This window comes from Manis javanica, chromosome 3 (genome assembly GCF_040802235.1).
Source record: "Manis javanica isolate MJ-LG chromosome 3, MJ_LKY, whole genome shotgun sequence".
Classification (NCBI taxonomy): Eukaryota; Metazoa; Chordata; class Mammalia; order Pholidota; family Manidae; genus Manis; species Manis javanica.
Window position 1 is genome coordinate 92,561,866 of NC_133158.1, and position 22,973 is coordinate 92,584,838.

The 22,973-nt window shown below is 32.3% G+C and overlaps 1 protein-coding gene across 3 annotated transcripts in view; it reads left to right on the forward strand.

Annotated features, from left to right (window-relative positions):
- The window catches only part of GBE1 (1,4-alpha-glucan branching enzyme 1), a 269,204-nt gene that overhangs the window by 42,203 nt on the left and 204,028 nt on the right, over nucleotides 1–22,973 (forward strand). For all 3 annotated transcript variants that reach the window (XM_037001651.2, XM_037001652.2, XM_073231803.1), the window contains exon 2: nucleotides 4,995–5,164. In XM_037001651.2, the coding sequence (XP_036857546.1) occupies nucleotides 4,995–5,164 (170 nt within the window). The remainder of the gene's footprint in view (nucleotides 1–4,994; nucleotides 5,165–22,973) is intronic.

Genomic DNA, 22,973 nt, shown 5'->3' on the forward strand with positions numbered 1-22,973 from the left:
CATCTCTTAATTTACTTAGAGTATATGTTTTGTGATGAATGATGCTACATCACAATTGCTTATTACCTTCTTGACCTTGGACACTTTACCTGTGTTTCTATCTCTTCCCTTGTAAAAAGAGAATTAAAAACATCAGTGTAGAGATCAAATCTGATAACATTTATAACATTTTATATCTGCACAAATGCTATTTGCTATGCTTCATTTTATGTTCTTGGTTACCAGGAATTTGACCTAGTTTTTAAATATCCTATAAATTCATAGCAAAATATTAAGAGAGACGACTGTACTAGGAGAGGGCATAGGCATGATGAGCTTGCTGTATCCTCGGGCATTTTCTTTTTTGAGCTACAGCAATTTCAAAGTAGAATGTGTATTTCTGTGTCAGAAGCTACAGGCTGACCTTGAGGGAAGTCAAGATATTTAGTTAAAGTAACATAATGCTATAATCCTGTTTCTGTTGAATTTTTAGTAAATGGGGCATTTGTATGTATCTTATGAAACTTTCTAAGAATGATTAGTTTTTAAAATTAGACCTTTAATAAATCTAAAAATGTGTCTCTAAGGTATTAGACTCACATTGACAATAAAATTATTGTGTTTATTTGACCTTCCAAAGTTTTTATATTTTTTTGATCAGTAATTTGCCTTGTATTATGATGATATGTATTTATATGTGTATGGCTTTTTTTATCCTAAGTTCAGATTAATTTTTGATTGTTCTTCACTGTTTGATCATTTCATTGATTATTATTACTTATGTTGTTTAATTTGGATTAGAGTTTCCATATACAAGAGTTATGGCTATATTCATATACAAGAATTTTATCTATAAGGACTAAACAAAACATTTTCTTATAGGACTTAAGAGAGTCTGAGAATTTACATACTAGTCTCATTCAATCTGTTGATAAAATTTTTTTTGTCCACATCAGTATTTTACGTATTTTGAAACAGTTGCCAATGTTTAATTAGGGAGATTTCAGAGAAAAATCTGGAATTCTTTTGGTTATTGAATAATTATTGATTTAGCTAAGTATGCTTGGTAACAGTTGGCTGTAGCTATTAAGTGGAGACTATACTTTTTGATGGGTTTATACTTTCTCACCAGAGTTCCTTTCCTGCCTTCTTTTCCACACGCTAAGGCTAACCTCATTGGTCAATTCTTTTATCATCCAATTGCACTTTTGTGTTTTTTACGTGGGTCCAGTTCTCATATTTATAACCTATGTGGGTGGCTCAGTTTGTCTCCTGAATTGACAGTCAATGAGACTGGGATTACATCATTTTGTTAAAAGTTGTTTCAATTAATAGATTAAGTATAATTTATATTTTTATTAAAATATGGATGGGTGTGTGCATGTTTGTGTGTGTAGTTGTGGTGTTAAGTATATAAACAGTACAAAAGGGGGTCATGTATGAAATACTCTACCCACACGTACCATTCCCATAGGTCTCTGCATTCCACTGATCAGGTTCTGTGGTGTATCTCTCCCTGTCACTGAAGCACATGTGGAGGGTGCTGGGCAAGCTTGAGCGTCCTGTCCCACTCGGGCCTTTGGAACCCAATTCCTACTGCTGAGGAATAGGCCTTTTGAAATTGTTATCAACATTCCATTAGTTGCCCTATTTCTTTATACAAAAGCTGCTTTGTGGAATACTGCTCTGCAACTTCTTTCCCTAAGTAAGTTGTCTTGGGCATCCTTCCATATAAGCACATTTCTCTCTACCTCATTCCTTCTAATGGCTCTGCTGCAATTTATTGTTTGGATATTCCACAATTTATTCAGTCAGTCTCTCTTGAACAGGTAGATTGTTTTCCATTGTTTGGTATTATAAATAATGCCATAATGATTATCATATTGTACACATAGATGTCTTTGCTTCCTTGTTTGATATATCCAAATGGTAAATTTCTAAAAATGGAGTTAGTTGAAGAGTGTGATTTTGAAATTTGCATAGCTGATACCAAATTGTTCTCTATATTCCACCAAAGAGTATTTGATTATGTCTTTTTATTTGCACTGCACTCTGTTCACACCAACTATCATATATTTACTGGTCTTTTAGGTGGAAAATGTAGTTCTGAAATTTAGAATTGTACTTCTTTAATTGTGTATGAATTTGAACACCTTTTTATATGTTTATTGGACATTTGTGTTTTTTTCTGTGAACTTTTGGTTCTATTTATTTGTTTTTAATGTTTATAACTTTGGCCCTCAAATTATTTTCATATTAGAGATCCATTTTTTTATAATTACCTTTTAAGTTCCAATGCATATAAATGTATTTAATTTATATATATGTTCCAGACTATTTCAGGAACTCAGTTTTGTTCCATAGATCTACTTCAAATGATTTCAGTTCTACAAATTTTACAAGCAATTTTTCATAGACAGTAAAATCCCTATGGAATATTGTGTAGGATATGTACATGTTTTAATGATGTAAAAAATAAACATTTTCAGAAAACATTTTTGTTTATTTGATACTTATTTGTTATAAATAACTAGAACAATGCAAAGTAGAAAGTATAAACAAATCCCACCAAAAAAAAAAAATCACTGATATTTGGGGAACATCATTCTTGATATTTTATATGCTTATATAGGTAGAAGATTAGAGAATAACTTGATAGAAGAAATATCATGAGAAAACTAAATGTATTTGATTTAACTTTCATTAAATTTATTTTAAACAAAGAAACTGAAATGAAATGAAACTGCTGAAATCCATATACAACATTTTTTACACTCAGAAATGTTATTTCCTAAAGCACCATCTAAGATTAATAAAGAGATTAAAAAATATAATGATGGCAACCTTAAATTTCAGTCAGTGACCAGTGAACACTTTGGTATTTTCTTCCATCTTCTTTTAACTAATCTCTTGGTTATTATATTTTTAATAATACAATTTTCACTTTGCCATTGAGATTCTTGTTTTGTTATCACATTCACACAGTTCATTATTGTTTAGCCATGGTTCTCTATTTAAAGATTCAGGGTTTAGCCACACTGCTGCTGTGACTGACCATTCCTCTTTGTGTGTGTTTTGCATCTTTTAATTGCCTATTTTTTTTAATGGAAAGTAGTTTTTTTTATTCAATGAAGTTCATTAATGTCAGAGACTTAAAATTATTTAATTTGACAGCATTTAATGAATGCCTTAGGTTTGAGCAGGAACTTGCCTCATATAATATCCTTAGATTACTGCTTTTCCTTCTCAAAATTGTGTGTTTCATTTTGTTATTTTTGGTCTTTGTTTTAATGTTCCTTTGGAAAAAAAAGTCTCCTCCCCTTGCTTTTTTGTACCTCTCTGCCTTTATTGTATTCTTGCAATTTCTGTAGCTTAAACTGGGAAATGTTGTGTGTGTGTGTTTGTGCATTTGTTTTCCAAATTATTTTTTGGAACATGGTGTGCTCTTTTTAATATGCTGATTTAATTCTTAAGAAAAAAATTCCTGTTTTATATCTTTTACACCATTTTATTTATTTTTATTCTTCAGAATCACCAGCTATCTTTATTTGGATCTTTTTTTTTTTCAGTTTTATATGTCTCTTAGCTTCTCTTTATTATATTCAATATCTACCTGGCCTTGCTCATTTCGTTATATAGTTCTGGAATATTCACTTCTGACAGAAAGTATGTGTCACATGCTTTACTTCTCCACTTTTAACAGTTTTGTCCTAGTTTGCTTCTCCCCAGATTTGGGACTATTAGTAAAAATAATAGCATTTTTTTAATGTAGCTCTGGGGATCTGGGTGAGGGTCAGGAGCAGCAATGTAGTTAGTATTCTTGATCCTGCTTGGACAGATACCTTTGGTTTCTCCTCATGGCTGCTAGCTTTTGTAGTTAGACATAATGTACCATAGTCCTGTCCTTTTCGCTGTCTTGCTTTCCCTGGTTCCAGTTATTCTTGGTCAACTATAGTTTGGAAGTAGATGATCCTCCTCCTGACACAGAGTCAGAAAGCTGGCGGTAGTCTAACACTAGGTCCCGTGCCTGTGTCATTCACCCCACTTCATCCCATCACATGAGCATGTTATCATCTCACATCATCACTAGAAGAAGGGTGAGTACGGTACATTAAGAGATTTTGAGAGAGTCCACATTCACATAACTTATTATAGTAGTTGTTACAATTATTCTATTTTACTATTAATTATTGTTGTTAATCTCTTGTGCCTAATTTATAAATTAACCTTTATAACATGTATATATAAATATATGAATAAAAATAGTATTTGTAGGGTTCAGTACTCTCCATGGTTTCAGGCATCCGCTGGGTGTCTTGGCACATATCCCTGACAGACAGCAGGGAACTCCTGGTATGTTCTTTCTATGCTTAGTTGCCATAGGGCAGGGTTACGTAAACTGCAGCCTGCAAGCCAAATTTGGCCCACAGCCTCTTTTTGTCTATTGGGACATAGACACACCCATTCATTTGTGTATTATCTGTGGCCACTTTCATCTTTCAAAGACTCAGTGGAATAGTTGTGACAGAGACCATATGCCTAGCAAAGCCTAGAATAGTTACTGTCTAACCCTACAGGAAAAGTATGCCAAACTTCGCTGTAGGATAATTTTATTTTTCTTGCTGTTTTTTTTTGACTATCTTTCTTTCATTTTCTTAGGGGTTAGAGGAGAGAGATATAGGGATACTCCTTCAATATAGTTCTTGATGTTGAAGTTGCTCCAATGCTGATTTAAAAAGTCCTGTGAGATAATGAAACCATCATATTTCTTCTCATATGGAAATGGTTGAAATTATAAAACAGTGTTAGTTGGATTAGTTCACTTTATTTGAGATAAGAATGATTTTATCCTTCAAGGTAATCTGTACCAATAAATGAAAGTATTCACATTATTCCTTTTTAATATTTTTTTCTTTCTTTTTTTTTGAATAAAAATAAGGCAGCTATGTGATAACAGTAGCTTTTCTGGAAGATGATTTAATTTTCTAATTTCCTTCTTCTGTACTTTTCCAAAGGTATAAGCGGTTTAACGAGACTTTGAACAACATTGGAGAAAAGGAAGGTGGCATTGATAAGTTTTCCAGAGGTTATGAATCATTCGGTGTCCACAGATGTATGGATGGCGGTTTATACTGCAAAGAATGGGCCCCGGGGGCAGAAGGAGTTTTTCTTACTGGAGACTTCAGTAAGTATTTCGAAAGACGTAAAATCAGTTGTAATATTTTCTTTATTTACTTTAAGCATGGACTTGTCATGTTTCATGTATTTACCATATGAAGATCAGTGATTACAAATATCTGAGTTTGTAGATAGAGTCATAGAATTAAAGTCTTTAACTTCATGTGGTGTGGATGTTTCTGCTATAATGTGATATATGTGTTCCCAACGGACTATGTTATGTAATATAATGTACCAGGAATAACAGAGGTCATGAGAAAAATACTGTACTGTTGGGTGGACTACTCCAAATTTATTAAACTTTGTTAGCAAGCTCTGACAAAACCAACACCAATCTGGGTAAAAAATACTGGTGTGGGCTAAATCTCCATTAGTACTTGTCTGTGGTTAGTTAACATCATGGTTCTTGGATCCTCTATAGCTTAATAATCTTTTTTTGAGACTTTAATAAAAGTAGACATGTAGAGTAACTGAGGGTAAACTTCTTCATTACTCAATTCTTTTTTTTTCTTTTTTATAATACAGTGGGAAGTGTCTTAGCCTTGTTATCTATACTGTTAATTTTACTAGACAGTTAACTTTATGGAACCACAGTTAGTCTAGAATTCAGACTTCTAGCTTATAGCCTAGTGGGAGTGTATAGACTTACATGTAATTAATTATAATTCAGTCTGCTCAGTTTTATTCTAGAAGTATAAATAAATTACTATAATAGTGGCAAGGACAAAAGCTCAGTTTTGAAAGTAGACTAACTGGAAAAATAGGCTTTGGCAAAATGTTTGTAATACAGGGAAAGGAAATATCAGAATGATAATAATCCTTTAGTTACTATAGAGTGGTGATGTTATTTGGCTCAAAAATCTACATGCTATACTATCCCACTTATATGACATTCTAGAAATAGCAAAACTGACAGAAAACAGTTGGCAGGGTTTGGGGTAGGAGGTATGAATTTATTATAGAGGAGGAAACTATTTTGGGTGATGAAAATACTTTATGTCCTCATTATGGTGACAGTTATATGGCTGCATACATTTTTTAAAATTTGTAAACTGTATACATTAAAGAGTGAGTTTTACTGCATGTAAATTACACCTTAAGGAACCTGATTTTAAAACATTTTGATTTTATATGTATTGTCTAAGGCAATACTGTCCAATAGAAATATTATGCATTCCACTTAGGTAATTCAAAATTTTTAGTAGCTATTTTAAAAAAGAAAAAAAGTAGAGTTGAATGAACTTTAGTAATGATAAATTTTATTTAACCTAGTATTTCAAAATACTACTTTAAAATATAATCAATATAAAATTTTTTAATGAGATATGTTCATTCTTTAGTACTTCTTAAAATCCATTATTTTTTCATTTGAAATACTTGATCTATATTTAAACTTAATAAAAGTTTCAGCTTAAAACTTCAGAACCTAAGTTTCTCCAAGTATACTTAAAAGTTCTACTAACTGAATTGAGTAATAGTTTTAAAATTTAAATAAAATAATTAAAATTAAATAAAATTAAACTTCAGCTTCTCAGTTATTCGAGCCTCATTTCAAGAGCTCAATAGCCATGCTGTCTAGTGGCTTGCATTTTGGAAAGCACCAGTCTAAGGTCTTAAAATAATTCTTCATACAGTCCTCAAATTAGATGTTGTAAGCTGCCTATGTATCTTGAGAGTTTTTGAAAACTTCATGGAAAGTTGTGAGGCAGACCATGTGATCTGCTGATGCAGATTAGCTGGCCTGGTGATAATTATGAAATGTACTTTGAGACTGCTCACTTAAATTTTTATTGAAATTGTTATTCTTTCTGATACACAAACATGGCTATTCCTCTATCTTCTCTATGCAATTGCTTTGACTACTGGCTTTTTTGTTAACAGACTATTTAGACATCAACCTATTGTCAAAGCACTTGATACTCTATTTCATTAATTCTTTTTTACAACTATTTATAAACTGAGAGCTGTTGATTGAGAATGTTCAAGTTAAATGTTTACATACAGGTATCAAAACTTCTATAAGTACTTCAGTTAAAATTTGGCACTTGTACATTTATAGGTCCTCCTCCCCCATATTTATGAATAAACCCACTAAGTAGGTTTTAGAAATGTAAAAAAAATGGGAGGGACTATATGAAAACTAGATTTGTGAGCTATCATAATAATTAGCATTGATTTATTATAAGTTGTACCCTGTATATCTAGTAAAAAACAAATATCATATGTGCATTTGGACAATTGCATTTAAATTTTTATTTAGGATTTAATGCTTAAGTATTAAAAGTACAATTCAAAAAATTGTAAAGAGAAAACTAATAATTACCCATCCCTATTTTAATATAAAAATGTCCTCTTTTTTTTTTCAACTTAACTTGACTTTTAAAAATCTTACCCTTTGTGAAAGTGTATCAAATAATTTAAAATCTCTCCATATCCTTGAGCTACTATTCAGTCAGTTGTTTTCAATCAACCAACACTTATTTAGTGTCAAAGGACGTGAAGAGCATCAGATTTAATCAATGGGTCCATGTTTTTACTGGCGAGACTGGAAAAACTAAAATAAATGAAATTGTGATAGAAAACAGTAACAGGAAGTGTTCTGGGAAAATTTAAATGTTTAATCTATTTTCTTATCTAGATGAAAGGATATCCTTTTCTGCCCAGAGTCACAGGGTCACAGGATATCTTTATACATGGAATCTCAACTTTTTCTCACTGGCTTTGACTTTTTAAAAAAGCTTGAAAATTGAGAGGAGAACTAAAATTTTGGATTAATAATGCATTTAAGATAATATTTCTTTGGAAAAAATATACATGTGATTATTAATTTACTATGAGTAGAATACAGAATTTTGATGGTGATAACATAGCTGAAAATATACCCTTAAATAACTGAACTAACCATGCATTTTTTAAAACACAATTAAGTGATTCTGTATATTTTTCCCTTATTTACATAAAATCTTTTCTTTTTTTCTGAGAAGAGTTGAATAAGAAGAAAGTCATTCCTCTTTGCTAACTTTTATCTCAGGATTAAAAATGGGTTAGGTAATTTTATTTTTAAGTCTTCTAATGTACACATATGTACTAAACCAAAAGGAAAACAAATGCATGTTAATGAGCTAAAGGGATTATACAGTATATTTTTTTATTAAAAGTTACAAATGAAAATTAAAATGTTCTATGTGGTTTTGCTAATGATATTAAAATGTTTAAAAAAGCATTCAAGTGTATTTGTATTACCTCATATCTATTAGCTGAGAGGTTGAAACAAATATCAAAGCTTCTATATAATTAATCTAACTATAACATTGATCATTTTTGAGAAATGTATTCCTTACTTTGTAACCTAATGCAACAGTAAGCTTAACTTCTATTTATGTATTTGAAATAGCACCTAAAAAAACTTGCTTTTTTATCTATTGACAGAGATTTAAAAAGTATAATAATTTTATTTATATTTTTATCATTGGAAGTGTATTGCTTCTGTACATACCTCTTCCCCTGAATGCAGAAATCTTCAAACAGCAGCAACAAAAATTTTATTTTTGCTAATGGATAAATTGATGATTACTTATACTTATCTGAAAAAGGAAGTTTTCTTTATTTAGTTTTTATCTAAGTTTTTAGCCATTTATTTGTGATGTTTTCAAAGAATTCTAAAATTAAAGAATGTCTAGACTTTCGTTCTGTATTTTAGAAAATTATAATTGTAATCAAAATACTTTAGCATATTATTGTGATGTTTTCTCTCTTCTTATTTTAGAACCTAACTGTACTATGTACATTTTTTTCTTAGGGCTTATTCATAATATTGCTTGTAAATAAAGTGTATTTTCTTGCCAACTGACCTGAAGATATTTTAGGTACACTACTTAAATGTAAATGATCTTTAAGAAAGAAATTGTCATGTATTGGTATTTTAAAAAAAAAGATAGGATATAGAGTTTGAAGTCATAGTTGAGATCTCTAAACATGGTTTTCCATCTAGTTCAGTGGGAATAAAATTATATTCATATTATCTGCCTAATTGTGTTGCTGTAGACACTAACAAATTGTGAATGTGTAAACATTTTGTACCCTATTCAGTGCTATGGAAATGTTCATTGACAAGATTGGAAAAATACTCTCATTTGCAAAGATTGGAAGAATACTCTCATTTGCAAAGGCTTTTTTTTTTTTATAAAAATTGCTATTAATTTCAAAAAGCAGTTGAACCTTGCAAAAGGCAAATGATTGTCTGTTTTTCCCACACTAAGGAGGATCTGGCTTTTGCCATCCACATTTTTAAAACTTGGAAAGCAACTTCACTTTAAATATATTATACATATTTTTCTTCATTTGAGAGAAAATGGAAGAATCATTTCTTTCCATTTTAGTCATTTTTAAAAAACTAGCTTTTTAAGCATCTAGCAGCTGCTGTGACAACCCAGAAGGACAGTGGATATATAATGACATTCATCAAGACTGGAATCTTACCACCCAAAAAGTATTTCTGAATAAACCAGAAACTACTTTAAAGGTGCGAGATGAATTTCTAAAACTTTGAATCATCTTCAGTCCAGCAAAGACTTATTCTTTAGAAAATTAAATGTGATTTAAAATGTACTTGGAGTTTTGGAACTAAATCATGTTTATTGCAGGTTGCTAAATAATTGAAGAAAACTAGGTGCTTCCCAGTAGCTAGATGATAATAAGTAGAGAGAAAGACAGTAAACTACATATGTCAATATAAAATAATTGGGTTCCTATTCACTGTAACTGAAAACATTTCATTTAAAATTACTAAGTCTGGGAGCTAGGCACTTTTCAAATAACCTAAATGTCTATCATTGATAGACTAAAAAGAAAAAAAAAATCCCTGCTTTTTATGCCTATAAAAAAAAGGAAGCACAGATAATTTTGCAGAGTAGGAAAGATCCTAAGAGACACTAAGATACTAAGGAGATTTTACCTATTTTCTGGACAAAATTTGGCTATAATTTTGTTTCCAGTTATAAATTGCCAAGAACTTTACATTACCATAAAAGCTTTTATATTTCTTAATTTCACATGGCTTGAGACAGTGTTATTCAAAGTATGCTCTGTGGCCCAATGTGGTTCTGTGCAGTGCAACTAGTTTGCAATGATGAATTGTTAGAGTTGGGTGTGACAATTCAGAAACTTTAATAGCATTTTGACAGAATAATCTTTTTCTGTTGAATTTAATACTGATAACTAAAAGTTTAAAAATTAAAATAAAAACCTAAGGCTTAAATTCTAAGTCTTCCCTTCTTTTGATTCTCTAATAATTTCTTATATTCTGCATAATTATTGGTGTTTAGTAGATGGGAAAATAAAGAAAAAAAGTCCAGCATCATAGATAGAAATACTGATCTGAAAATTAGTAATCATTTTTTATTGGTTTAAAAGTCCTTTATGGTTAGAGGGTACAGTTCTGATGTCAGCTTCCTTTGTATTCTCTTGAGATGAATCTGTCATGGCTTTGTTAGTCAGTTTTTACTGTGGTATTGCATGTTACAGAAAACTCCAACATTATAAAGGCTTACCACCACAACAAAGGCTTGTTTTGTTCTCATGTTGACTATAATTATCAACTGTGCCTCTGTCCCAGGGGTGAAATTCTTTGCAGGATCAAGGGTGATGGAGGAGCCCCCATATAGGTTATTCTGATCTCATGAGAGAGAAAGAGCAATGAAAGAAACCTGTAATGGATTTAAAAGCCTTAGCTTGGACTTGGCAAATGTGATTTGCACTTCCATTTCATTAACCAAATAATTTTGCCAAACCTTACATCAGTGCAGCATGGAAGCAGAATCTTCTCTTATGGAGGCTCATGAAATATTGGGAATAATACAAATGACCCTGTGGCAAATAACACATTTTCATAAAATAAAGTCTGAACTTTCCAGATTTTTTTTATAGTCTAGATATCTTGTATCCTTTTTTTGTGGGAGCAGAGGGGATTTGGTTATGTAGAGTGCTGCTCCCACTTAGATTGTTGAGAAGGTTTCTTTGGGAGCTCTCCTGACCTCCGATATCGGAATTGAGTGGAGTTGTAAGAAGTCTTTTGTCAGGTTGACATTTTCAACTCCGTGTGGGTCCTTTATGAATATAAGTTTGTTATTTGGCTTCCTTTCAGTTTGGCTTATTGTAGATTGTGATGTTTCTAGAAAGCATCTTTTGGGGGCCTTCTGGGGACTCTTGATATTGTTGATTTTGGCAAAGGGGTGGCAGACTACACCACAGCAGTAGAAGGCTTTAGGGCTGTTGACCAAACCAGTACTGATGTTGCAAAATGGCCTCTTGTGTATAAACTTACAACTGACCAACCAATAGGCATCTTCTGGAAACTTGTCAGGGCTTTCTCTAGCTTTCTAACTTGGTGTTGATTCTCTCATCCTTTTCATCTATTTTCAGTGACAGATTGTTTTCAATAGAGGAGGTGTACAGTAGAGGTTTACGTAACTAACGTCTACTTACTATGCTTAGTGAATTTACTTCTGCTTGACAGGCTCCCTGTAGATGATACTGATGGCTTCACAAGATGCTGAGCACGTGTAGGTAGTAGATTATGGCCCCCACATGTATGCCATTCTGCTCCTGCTGGTTACACAGTATGCTTAGAGTGAGCCCATTTCCCATCCCACTCCAATTCCATGGATGCTAATTCTTCTGCTTTAATTCTATAATATTATATAAAGTGATGAATATGAGTGTGACAACAAGGAAATTATCTAGTATTGGGAAAATCTCAATAAGGATGTTAGAAAAATATTTTGAATTAAGTATTCACAGGTGAACTGCCAAAAAATGATATAACATGCAAATTATTTTGCATGTACCTTTTAGCCTGAATTGCATTTTAATACAAAGAGAGTTGGAAATTATAAATTATGCATTGGAGGTATAGGTTCATATAAGAAAGGTAATACAAAAATCCTAATCAGAGGACCTAAACTTAAAGAAATGGCTTTTATCTTACATCAGAAGATGGGTGAATATTTATATTTGTGTTTTAAGTTAAAATAAAATTGTTGCTGTCTATATATGGATGTGTATGTATGTGTGTGTATGTATATATATATATAATGTACATATACACAAATATCTATAAAATATACATAGTTTATCATTCTTTGTTTTGGCCAGTATTTTCAATATATGTACCAACTTCTACCCCAATTGTGCTAGATTATAGAGCTTTGTTACAATGCCTAATGGGATTATTTTTACAGGGAAGCATCCTTACCTCCTGGGAGTTTAAGAGGTTGTTGTCAGAGACCTTAATGCTAGAAGGTAGATTTTGAACTGTGTGACACAAATAATAATTTTCTAGCTTCGTGTTGCTTTTCCATAGATAACTTGTTAAACATTTATGCTGTTTGGATAGTACAATATATTTTCTTAGGTTTCAGTTTTGGTGTTTCACTTGTAGTTAATGTCTGTAAAATCATTTTGTTTATGGTTGTTATTCAGAAGTTGTCTTTTGAAATTTTCATAATTTTATCCATTAAAGTGGCTTTATTAAACTTGCCATTTGCTTACACAAAGAAGGTACATTATTCATATTATTCTCTTATCAAGTTAGATATTTTTTAGAGAAGTGTTATTCTATTGTATAAGTCATATCTATCCCAAGTGTGACCGATTATAACATATATCAACATTCTCTATATATTGATCACAGTTAAACTATTCATTTTAAGTTCAAATTGTATTATTCCAAGAAACTGTCACTTATGATAGATATTTTAAGGCAAGTTCAATTTAATTTGCTGATATTTTCTTTCTTATGCCACAGATAATATAATTGAATATCATTTTGCATAGAAAGGTTTATAGAAATATAATAAATTTTTAAAAGGTGTATAGCACTATTTGTTTTGCTTAGGAACACAGTTGTTCCAACCTGGTAAACTGGAATTCACTGATTAGTCTTGAAGCTTTGTCTAGTTTGAATTAGGTTAAAGCTTTGAATCTGTAGCTCTCTCCTTATACTGTTTCCCTCTTTTCCCTGTTATTAACTTGCATTCTTTATATTTTCAATTCCTGTTCAACTATATTGCTATTAGAATGATTTGGAGGTATGTTAAAGGTTGAATAGATCATGGAGGTGGGGGGAGAAAAAGAAATTTGCTTCTTTGTAGCTTGGCAATTCCTCCTGTGAAACTGTGGAAGTATTGATTTTGACTACAAGAGACCCACCTCTTATGCTGGGTTTCTGAAAAAGTGACCTGGTCAATTTAGTTACTTGGAAAATCAGTGGCAGAGGTAACTCAGAGGTATTCTTTGGAGATTAGGAACCTGAAAATAATACCACATTTCCTCAGCAAGTATCAATGACTGTCAGTAGTGATATCATTGTGCAATATCACTGCCCAACAAGCATGGAGACTGAATGACTTTGACCTAAATCTAGAAAACTTATTATGTATTCTCACATCTCAATTATTTGTCATTTTTTTCACTTTAACATTTTAAATGTTGAGATAAAATTCGTATAAGATAAAACTCACCATTTTAAAGTCTATACTTAAATTGTTTTCAGTATAGTTGCTATGTTGTACAGCTATTACCCCTGTTTAATTCCAGAACATTTCATCCCTTCAAACAGAATCCTCATACCTATGAGCAGTTAGTCCCAATTCCCCTATCCCTGTATTCTGGGAACTGCTAATTATTTTCTTTCTCCATGGATTTACCTATTTGGGGCATTTCATGTAAATAGAATCATATAATATATGTCCTTTGTGTTTTCAGCTTCTTTCATGTAATGTAATGTTTTCAAGTTCCATTCATTTTGTAGCATGTTACAGTTGTTAATTCCTTTCTATGGCTCAATAATATTCTGCTGTATCAATATACCACTTTTTGTTTATTCATTCTTTAGTGGATGAATATTTGGGTTGTTTCCACTTTTTGGGGAAATAGGTGACAAGAGAGCTTGGATCAGAACTGAAGATGAATAAATTATGAGCAGACTGAGAAGTCTGGGCTCATTATAGCAAAATTTTTGTTTGTTTATGTGCCTGTTTGTTTTTAACTTGGGATGCTCTAACTTGCTTTCTTTATTTTTTCTCTCTCAGCTGACTTCTAAATGTGTTTGGCTCCAATGAAAGAGGGTGGCATCTTCCAGTGGTAGTTATTTGTGGACTTGCTTCTGTTGAGTTTTTCTTGAGATTAACAGGATTTTAGTTTCTGTATTAGGGACACAAGACACAGATGGTACGACATGCTCAAGGGTTTCACTGGAGAGTTTAATGAACTGTTCTTTACAGAAAGCTGGTGAGAGTTAATAGAACTTCCAGATTTGGAAGCTGTTTTCCCTTTGGGTGTAGACATGAGGAATGGTTTCTGGAGCTGGAATCATAAAAGAGGAGCTCACTTACAGGGTCTGTGGCTGTGGCCAGAAAGACATCCACTGCCAGAAGGAAGCAGAGATGGAAATGGGTGTCAAATATTTCACCACTTCTCTTAGACCAGCTTCTCCCACTGGCCAGTCCTGACCTGAAGCTGTAATGCAAGGGAGCCCTGGGGTTCCTGTCTCTTGGGGTCAGTCTCCAGGGTCTTCTCCAGATTTGAGGAACTCAGAGGGATTTTAAGGGGGTTCCTAGCTCAGAGATTTGGGGAATAACCAGGATAGCTACCTAGGATTCTCTTAACATGATTTGGAGGGAGGACAAACAGAGGCATTTCTAACTTTATTGTCTTCTAAGTGACCCCCAGCTTTTTAAAATAACCAGAACAGTATATTGTGTACATTTCTATTTGAAGAGTAGGAAAACATTTTTGGGTGCGTTTGTTTCTTTATCCTTTCCTTTTTGCCTTGCTTGTTTGATCTGAAACTCTCTCTTCCTCCCTCCTCTTTTCTAGCTTTCCTCCCTTTTTTTCCTTGGATATGTCTGATTTTACTAATTCTGAGCAAGCTAGTAATATTAAGAAGTGGAAGAGTTTCAGTTTTACAAAAGGCTCTGGGTTCTTAGAGAAAAAAGATGAAACTTAAATAATCCACTTAAAGCAAGCAATTAACTTGTAACAATTTATCAGAGGTTTCTAAAATATCATAAAACAATGTATATATGATTGACAGTACATCTAAACTATGGACAAGTAAAATCAGGTGTTTTTTTGCATTAAAGTTATAGAGAATCATCTTTAAGTAAGGTGTTGACTCTGTTAAAGTTGTGATGATTTTTTAAAAAGTAGGTTTGTTTCAAAAATCTTTTTGAGTCGTGAATTTAGAAGAGCATGTGTTTAAGTTCAGCACTTCTCCTTCATCCCTTCCTATTTTCCTTTCCATTGTTATCAGTATTTATTGAGTACCTTCTATGCGTTCAGTGTGCCAGACACTATGCTAAGTCATGGAAATTTACCCATGCAAAAGAGGGACAGTAAACTTCCCATCCAGGGGAAATGGGTGGTCTCCTCTTAACTAGAAGTAGTTGTCTAAACTCACCTAGTAATAAGATTAAATCAAGATTAGGTGGCTATTCTAAATATTGTGGCCATTGCTGTGTGACTTTTTAGGTAAAAAAATAAATGATTAAAGATTCCATTTTTAAAAGATAGTTTAGAAAATTAAGAACCATGTAAAGATATTTTCTTAAGTACTTCCTAAAATTGAAACAATTCTTAGAATATAAACGATATAGTCTTTCATGATACTAGATTTTTAAAAGGATTTTTTTGATTGCTTACTTATTTTGCTAAAATTTTGTGTTCATTTTCAAACAAAAAGTTAAAATGAAACTTCTGAGATATGTTTCCAGAGAATATGTAATTGATTTAAATGATACTTGAGACTTTTTTTGTCAAACTGAACTGAGCTAGAAAAAATTCTCTTAGAATAGCTGTATTTAGATTTTAATGAAACCAGGCAGAAAGGAGACTAAAGTGAATTTCCTTTTTAGTCTTTCAAATGAAAAAGTGCATCATTTGTCCTATATATCTTATTCATCATCAGTCATAGCAAAGCATTCATTCCCATAGAGAGATAATGGATTCAGAGAGCCGAGAGGAATGGAAGATTGTCATTCAATGCAGATGAGTTTTAGTAATATTTTTATCGTGAGAAATTGGGTGGCAGAACCTTAAGATTTGGAATTAAGTTGCCATAGATATATTTAATTAAAAGTAGATTGCTTTAACCTTTCTTTAAGTCATAAATAGGCTTAAAATCTTAAATTAAATTTATAGTTTGTATTTAACATATATTCAGGACTTGCCTTTAATAGGGATTCTTCATAAAGTTTAGTCCCTCAAAAAGGTACATTTTAATTGAACTGTTACAGTGAACATATAATGAAAGTCTCTCAAAGAATTTTATAACTTAGTACATTGGATCAAAGTATGGTTTACTTTTATCCTGATGGAGAAAGTAACCAATTTTCTCAAACCAAACTAAAAACAGAACAAAAGGGATCTCCCTTCTTAACTCTCCTAACACATCATCAGTACAACTCCTTAATCAATACAAATTATATTTCCTAGTGTTTTAGTGTTATCACCTGATGGCTAGTTTCTCATTTATAATACTGTCCAGTGGATACTACTTTTCTAAAAATTAAGGCAAATGAAAAATGAATTATCAAAGTGAAAAAGCAAATGAGAATATATAAATTGAGAATGTATATATATATTTTATATATATATATTTAGTATACACACACATACACACACACACACACACACACTAATTAGCTAAATTTGTAAACTTTACTATTTCAGAATTGGTTTTAGGTTAATTAGAGGAAATTAGAGTGCCCTAAGCTCATTCTGTGATTCTGTTGAATTGTGTACTCAGTCTAAAGCATTAAAAGAAGTAAGTTGTATATCAAAGGTGTGGAGTCAACTACTAGTCTTGACCACAGCCCCAGTCCTGGAAATGCATCCATCCTCTAGTTTCAGGATGTGGGAGTCCATTGTTCTGAGCAGACATAGAGGTTTGGGCTGTGTTTGAGGCCATGCCGATTCTTCTTCTTGGGAAAAGCCAGAGGAGTACAGATGGTGGGTAGGACTGATGCCAGTTGCTACAGCTCTAGTCTGTGATCAGGTTTGTGGCTCCTGTCAGTCAACTTGTGAATGATCCTTTTTTTCTAAGTGTTAGTAAGTCATAAGAGGCTTTTATCTTTGACTGGCTTACTTTCTCACAAGACCTACTTAGATGAGTAGTAGTATTATCTTAATGATTTACAGCTTTATTCTTCTTGGAAATTAAAACTGTTTTTCTTTTATGGCTAGGTCATGCTGTGCTGACTAGTACAAAAATATCTCAGTTTAATTGTACATAGTAAACCAAAATAAACTGTCAAAAGGTAAGTCTATTCACTCTAACTCATTTTCTTTTTAAAGGAAAAGCTTCTATGGAAAATGGTCCATATTTTTTCTCCTTTTTCCTCCCTTCCATAGGGTGAGGTAATCACAAACTGAAATCTCCCATAAATATAACATCATTACCCAGAAGGTAATTGCAACATTATAGAGTTGTTAATCTTTTCTCAGTGAAAATTGAGATTCATTCTCTCTCAGAGACTGTTAGGCATACAGAAAATGGGAATTGATGTTGCAAACAGATGGATTGTCCTCATCTGGACTTTATTTTGTTTCATGCTTCCATCATCAACCATGTAGGAAGAGCCTGCGATATACAGTGCTATATAGCAAGTAAGATCAGATGAAATTGTGAATTTGAGAGCCCTTAGCACAGTGCCTGACATCTAGTATATTCACAAATATTTTTTCACTAACTCATTTTTGCCTCTGTGTGGCATTTTCCAAAGTTTAAATAGAGAATATGGACATTACTGTCTGGTTTGTCAAAACCTCGCCTTGCTGAGTTGCCTTTTGAGCATGTAGACTCTCTTGCTAGACCTATTGATAGAGGAATGTCCCAAAATGAAAGCATAACAAAATTTTTCTAGGGAATAAGTAGGCTGCACCTCTAAAGCCCACTTATAAGTTTTCCAGGATAAAATATTCCTTTCTTATGGAATTTAGATTCATACCTTCACCAAATGTTTCAGTATTTTCTTTACAAGTCACCAGAACAATATAAATAGAGAGTCAAAATAGAACCATAAATGGCTTACATTGTGCGGGGTGTTAAGGATGAGGAGGAAGTGGTGGTGAAGTCATTAGGAAAATGAGGAGAGTTTCCATTCAGAAACAGAAAGAGGAGAGGGCTTTTCAAGGAAGAGATAGATAGATACAATATTATTATGTATCTATATAATACCTGAAATGTAGTAAACACGTCACTGTACAATATAGGCTCTTTTACCAAATTTTCCTAACAGCCCAATGAGGTAGGTCCTATCATTGTCCTCAATTTCCAGATAAGCAGATACTACAGATACTCATACTTGCTAACCTGTGCCAGAGCCAGGACTGTATTTTAGGCATTTGACTCTGTACTGTAACCACTGAGCTGGAGAAGGGTTGAGTACCTTGAGCTTTAAGGAAGAGAGTGAGTTCTATTTGTAGCTTTTCTTTGCAGTGCTAGGATGTGTTTCTTAACAGAGAGTTTCTATATTTTACAGAAATGGAAATTCAAATTCAAGAAGTTATGTAATCTGCCAAAATTCATATGACTTGTACATAGTAATTGAAGGTTTAGCTACAAGTATTCTACACATATACATTCTGTTATAGCTCTGCTTACTAATGGCACCCCAATTTCATACCCTTGAGTTACATGTGACTTGTGTGATGTACATCTGAAATTCATGTTTATGTCTCTACAAGTTGACTTATACTTTTGGCATAATTTTATATCTGAACAGTAAGAAATTAGTGTTGAGTGTGAGTATACCATAGTATTACATAGGTATAATACAATGGATATAAAAGTAATTAAATGGCTTATATTCTTTACATTTGAGTTTTGAGACAGAAAAATTCAAAGAAAAAATTCACGGGAGTGAACTGAACTGAGAAATATATATGTGTGTGTATATATATGTGTGTGTATATATATACATGTATATATATTTAAAAAGCTAGATATAAAAATAAGAGTTGTATTTAAGAGAACTCATGTATACTTAATTTATTCTTTCTCTTTTTTATAGTACTTGAAGAATCAAACCTCATATCATTAAGATAATATATGTTTTTAACCTTGGTTATCACTTTTCAAACTTTTTGTCTATGCATATTTAATACAGTTTCACTGGATTGTTTCTATTTTATGAATTTCAATTTTCAAGGTTATTATGAAACTAATTTTGAGAGCAGCTTTAAGAAATTTTCTTTGTTGGATGACATGACCTAATATGAATTTAATATAGTGGGTAAAGAAAAACTAGGAATCAAGCTGTAGAACATTATGATGTCATTTTAAGATACTCACAAGCATGCACAACATACACCTTTTTGTTTCTAAAATAAAAATGAATATATGTGTAAATATAAGTGTGTGTTTACATGTGTGAATACACTCAGACTGAAATAGGTATTGAAAGAGAACCAGTTGACTTTCAAATGCACTGTCTTTGATTGAGTTATTTTAGTAGGACTTAGTCACATTTATAAACAATGATTGTAATGTTCAGTATAGGAAAGGAAGACAATAAAGAGAACCATAGATGATTTAACTTATTTTAAAAAACAGGGTTGCTCTCATTTGAAATTGTGAATCATAATTATTCTACTCTCGTGGAATGGTTTGGAGATACTCATTTTCTTAAGGAGTAATGATAACAAAGAAGATGAGTCACTAGCAAAACTTTAATACATGCTTTAAGATAGACTATCATTGTTGTAGTTTAAAAAATGCCTATTACAAGTATAAAATAACAAGTTGTTGTAACTATTTGTTTTACGCACACATTGATTTTCTGCTGTGTGCTTCATCTGGTACTGGAAAGATGTCTACTTATTACATTTTTGTTGCTATTTCTGTATCTAGCTCTTATTTTTGTCTTATTTGATTAATAGTGCTACATCTGAGATCTAGTACATTCATTTATTAGGGACAGTAAAAGAAATGCGGAGAGCTAGTATGCACATAGAATTAAAGCTGAAGGGATATACATATGACCTTGGATGATGGTGTGTGTCTGCATAGTATCAGAGAGCTTAGGTCCACATAGTCTTTGGTAGAACAGAAGTCCCCATAATTGGAGAGATCTCCTTATTGTGCTCAGTAAAGACCAGGGGCAGACATAAAAAAAAGCAGATAGTTCTCTGTTTCTACAGTGTCGGAGTCAAAGAGTTTGTGCAGTGGATGGATGGTCAATGGCCAAGAAAGGATAGAGGAAGCCTTGTCTGTTCAAAAAGTGGTACAGTGGCCAAATCCTTCAGTGATGTGGATTATTAGTATTGTGGTATAAGAAGGCAGAACCTTGCAGGCTATTAGAAGGTGGTTAAAAGTAATAGACACATTTTAGTGATTTTGCTTCAAATTCTACAGTTTTTGAATCTGATCAGTATAATAGTTAAGAAAAAATGATTATTCACTTTGTTTGACTTTAGATAAATGTCTATTATTTAGAAGGTAGAAAACCTGGTAATAGTAAGTGGTTTAGATGTTCATTTTAATGGAATTGCTGTAATGACAGTCAGGTTTATTCTTGAACCTGTTAAACCTCCATATGACTTACCAAATTTGGTATTTTCCAAAATTGGGTCTCTGATTTTTAAAATGGGAGTGGGAAAAGATGTGAAAATCGATGGCCTCAAGCTTTTTAAAATCCAAATTGAAACTTGTACTACAAAGAGAGAAGTTTAACCTGAGAGTTTATGCCTATATCAGCATGACATAGAGTAGCAATTGAAGTTTTCTTACACTCCACAGATATTATAAACACATTGGTTCATTTAAAAGTGATTGAATTTTCTTGGATTTGGGATTTCAGAAAAGGAGCACAACCTAATGAAATATGTATTATGTGTTTTATAAATGTAGAAATCATATATAGAGGTCTATTTTAGATGGTGCTTGTGTTTAGATGTAGATAATTAGGCATTTTGTGAATGTTTAGGTTAATAGCCTATTGAACATTTTAGAATGTTACCTTTTCTTGAGTGGTGATGTTTATATATTACATGTAATATATTTCAAAAATATTATAATTTTGTAACTTTTTCACTTTATATATATATTATATAGAATTAATCTAATACCTAATAAATATCACTATTCAAAAGAATTATCTTATGAAATACTTATATAAATTATGCATATTTATATTATGCAAGTATATACACAAATCAAAATTACACATGCATATATAAAGTGAAGTAAACATACATTTTGGAGTTTGGAACATAAAGGAGAAAATTAAAATCATTCTTAGAATATAAGTGAAAACAATGATTTTTTTTAATTACTATAAATTTGCTTTTAAGTTATGTCTACATAATTCAGTTAGTGGTCCACATTAATTGAAAGATTAATAGAGAAATTTCCTAGATTTGTGTGCTTTTTCATTATATTACTTGCTAAATATGGAATTTTTAAATAATCTTAATATATAATGAAGTCTTATTAAAAGAATACTATTCGTGTTCACTTGTCAAACTAAAAATAAATGATTTTATTTTTGTTAATTCTGTCCTTTACTAAGTTCCCCATTGCCAAGCTATCTTATGATCCTGATTTGGCATGAGAAGTTGATTTATTCTTCTAGTAAAACCTTATTGAATACATATTATGTGGGAGATACTGTACTAGGTGTTGGCATACAAAGATGAGTAAAACTTGATTCCTCTTATTTGGTGTACAAGCCAGCCATAGCCATAGTTATGCAGTGTAAGACACTATCCCAAACTCAGTGTGTAGCAGAAAGTAAGCATTTATTTGTCACTCATGTATTTATGCCTGTTTTTTAGGTGTCCTGATATGCTTAGGAAAGGTAATGAGGTAGCAAGGAAGACTTTTTGGGTGGGGGATGAGCCTACCTGCTGGAGTCCAGCTCCAGCGAGGGGGGTGTGAAGCCCAAAAGGATGAGACGGAGTCGGCATATGGAGAGACAGGATACGGAGTCAGATGGAGGTGGTCTCTCGACAAAGTGCCGATAACAGCTTTATTTATACTATTTTGCACAAGGATATGATTATTCTTTATTATTCTGATGATTAATTAGTATAGGCAGTTGGTTAATAAGTAAAGGCAAGTTTTTTTCTTTCTTCTCCTTTCTAATCTATTCATGGTTGGTCAAGCGTTAGACAGGTGATTGTTTTTCTGTCCCTTGACCGAAACTTTTCCTATCAACATGTTCTCTATTGTGTTTTACGTTTCTATGCAATGCAGTTTCTAAGTAGTGCATGTGACTGTAGGAGCGTGCAGTATGTAGCAGCGACTATGGAGTCTATCAGCTCAGGGTGAAATACAGGTCACCTAGTGCCACAGTTAGCTAGGATTCATCCAAATTATTCTTAGAAGCTTTAATAAATTTATAAGCAATCTAAAATCATAAACTCATATCTTCACCTTATACCCCTTTATAGGGCACAGTATGCAGCAAACTAAATTTCCCCTTCTTATCGACATTTCTCTTTCTTCTGTGTGGATACCAAAATCTCCCTGACTTATGCTACACAGGTCTCCATGACTCCACTACTACAGGGACTAAACAAGTTCTTACATGGTGAACAATGCAAGGGCATTCATATCACAGAAACTGTTTCTGTTTTAACTACAAACCTTAAACTATAAACAATCACATCAAATATAATGTATGATTATTCATTTGATCTTTACACTTTATATGTGAATCTAATAAAATGTTAATGTAGTAGGTAAATGCAAGATATAGATAGAAAGCATGATTTAGAACTGTAAGAAGGCAGGTGTAGATGATCAGACCTGG